The sequence below is a fragment of the Brachyhypopomus gauderio genome, unplaced genomic scaffold, assembly GCF_052324685.1.
Source record: "Brachyhypopomus gauderio isolate BG-103 unplaced genomic scaffold, BGAUD_0.2 sc319, whole genome shotgun sequence".
Classification (NCBI taxonomy): domain Eukaryota; kingdom Metazoa; phylum Chordata; class Actinopteri; order Gymnotiformes; family Hypopomidae; genus Brachyhypopomus; species Brachyhypopomus gauderio.
Genome location: NW_027507140.1, coordinates 100,001 through 101,636, shown reverse-complemented (window position 1 = coordinate 101,636; position 1,636 = coordinate 100,001). Strand labels below are relative to the sequence as shown.

Genomic DNA, 1,636 nt, shown 5'->3' with positions numbered 1-1,636 from the left:
CAGAGTCAGGTACACCTATATTAACCTGGTCAGAGTAAGGCAGACCTGTGTTAACCTGGTCAGAGTAAGGCGGACCTGTGTTAACCTGGTCAGAGTCAGGTACACCTATATTAACCTGGTCAGAGTAAGGCAGACCTGTGATAAGATGGTCAGAGTCAGGTACACCTATATTAACCTGGTCAGAGTAAGGGCAGACCTGTGATAAGATGGTCAGAGCCATACAGACCTGTGTTAACCTGGTCAGAGTCAGGTAGACCTGGATTAAGATGGTCAGAGCTATACAGACCTGTGTTAACCTGGTCAGAGTCAAGTAGACCTCAGAGCCATACAGACCTGTGTTAAAATGGTCAGAGTAAGGCAGACCTGTGTTAACCTGGTCAGAGTCAGGTAGACCTGTGTTAAGATGGTCAGAGCCACACAGACCTGTGTTAACCTGGTCAGAGTCAGGTAGACCTGTGTTAAGATGGTCAGAGCCACACAGACCTGTGTTAACCTGGTCAGAGACAGGTAGACCTGTGTTAAGATGGTCAGAGCTATACAGACCTGTGTTAACCTGGTCAGAGACAGGTAGACCTGTGTTAAGATGGTCAGAGCTATACAGACCTGTGTTAACCTGGTCAGAGTCAGGTAGACCTGTGTTAAGATTGTCAGAGCTGTACAGACCTGTGTTAACCTGGTCAGAGCCATACAGACCTGTGTTAACCTGCAGCTCATTACCTGTCTTTGGACCTGAGATGCAGTGTGGCAGTCACACCTGCACAGAGCTGCGTACAGCAGTGCAAATGTGCAATTAGCTGATTTTGATGTAAGCTACACTCTTACACCAGTGTGTGTATGTGTCAGTGTGTGTATGTGAGTGTGTGTTTGAGTCTGTGTACATGTCCAAGTGTGTGTGTGTGTGTGTGTGTGTGTGTGTGTGTGGGGGGGGGATTCAGACAGCTGGGAAGGCTCTGAGGTCCTCAGGGAGTGAACACGGCACTAATGCTCCGGAAATTAGGGGGTGAATAATTTAATGAGCACTCCTGTATCAGCCCCGTGTGAGGTCTCGCGTGGCAGGGGGAAAGCGCTGAACCTCTCCGGCTGACTGTTATTACCGATCGGTTACAGCTGCAGTTGCCAGGTTGAGCTGAACCCCTCTCCATTTTCCTTGCCCAGCTACTGTTGTGGTTGCCAGGTTGAGATTAATTCCCTCTCCCTTGTTCAGATGCTGGCTTCGTTTGGACACTTACTTCATATGGAGTTTCATCGGGCCTGCAACCTTCATCATCATGGTAAACATGTGTGAATTACAGAGGTCCTCACCTCCCACATCCTAATGGGGTTTTTGCTTTTTATAAAAATCAGAATATGTGATATTAGATGTTTTTAAACAGCTCCAAGAAAAGCACACGGTGAAGTCAGTTATTAGTATTAATATTAATCACATCAATATTAAAGTGCATCTGTGTCCATCTGTTCTGTAAAATACAAACCAACCACGACAACAATAATAGTATTCATAGAGATATTAAAATATCGGCCCATCTACTTTTATTCATAATGAAATTCCAGATAATTGTACATACCTGATCAAGTTCAGTAAAGGCAGACTGCTTAGCCATGTCAAGGTTAGCTAAAGGCAGACTTGTGTGTGTGT

At 45.7% G+C, this 1,636-nt stretch overlaps 1 protein-coding gene across 5 annotated transcripts in view; it reads left to right on the top strand.

The window, feature by feature from the left end:
* Positions 1-6: 6 nt before the first annotated feature.
* LOC143504705 (adhesion G protein-coupled receptor L3-like) overlaps positions 7-1,636 on the top strand; it is a 22,860-nt gene continuing 21,230 nt past the window's right edge. For all 5 annotated transcript variants that reach the window (XM_076996001.1, XM_076995998.1, XM_076995999.1 and 2 more), the window contains exon 1: positions 7-1,271. In XM_076996001.1, coding sequence (XP_076852116.1) covers positions 1,269-1,271 — 3 coding nt within the window. In that variant the 5' untranslated portion in view covers positions 7-1,268. The remainder of the gene's footprint in view (positions 1,272-1,636) is intronic.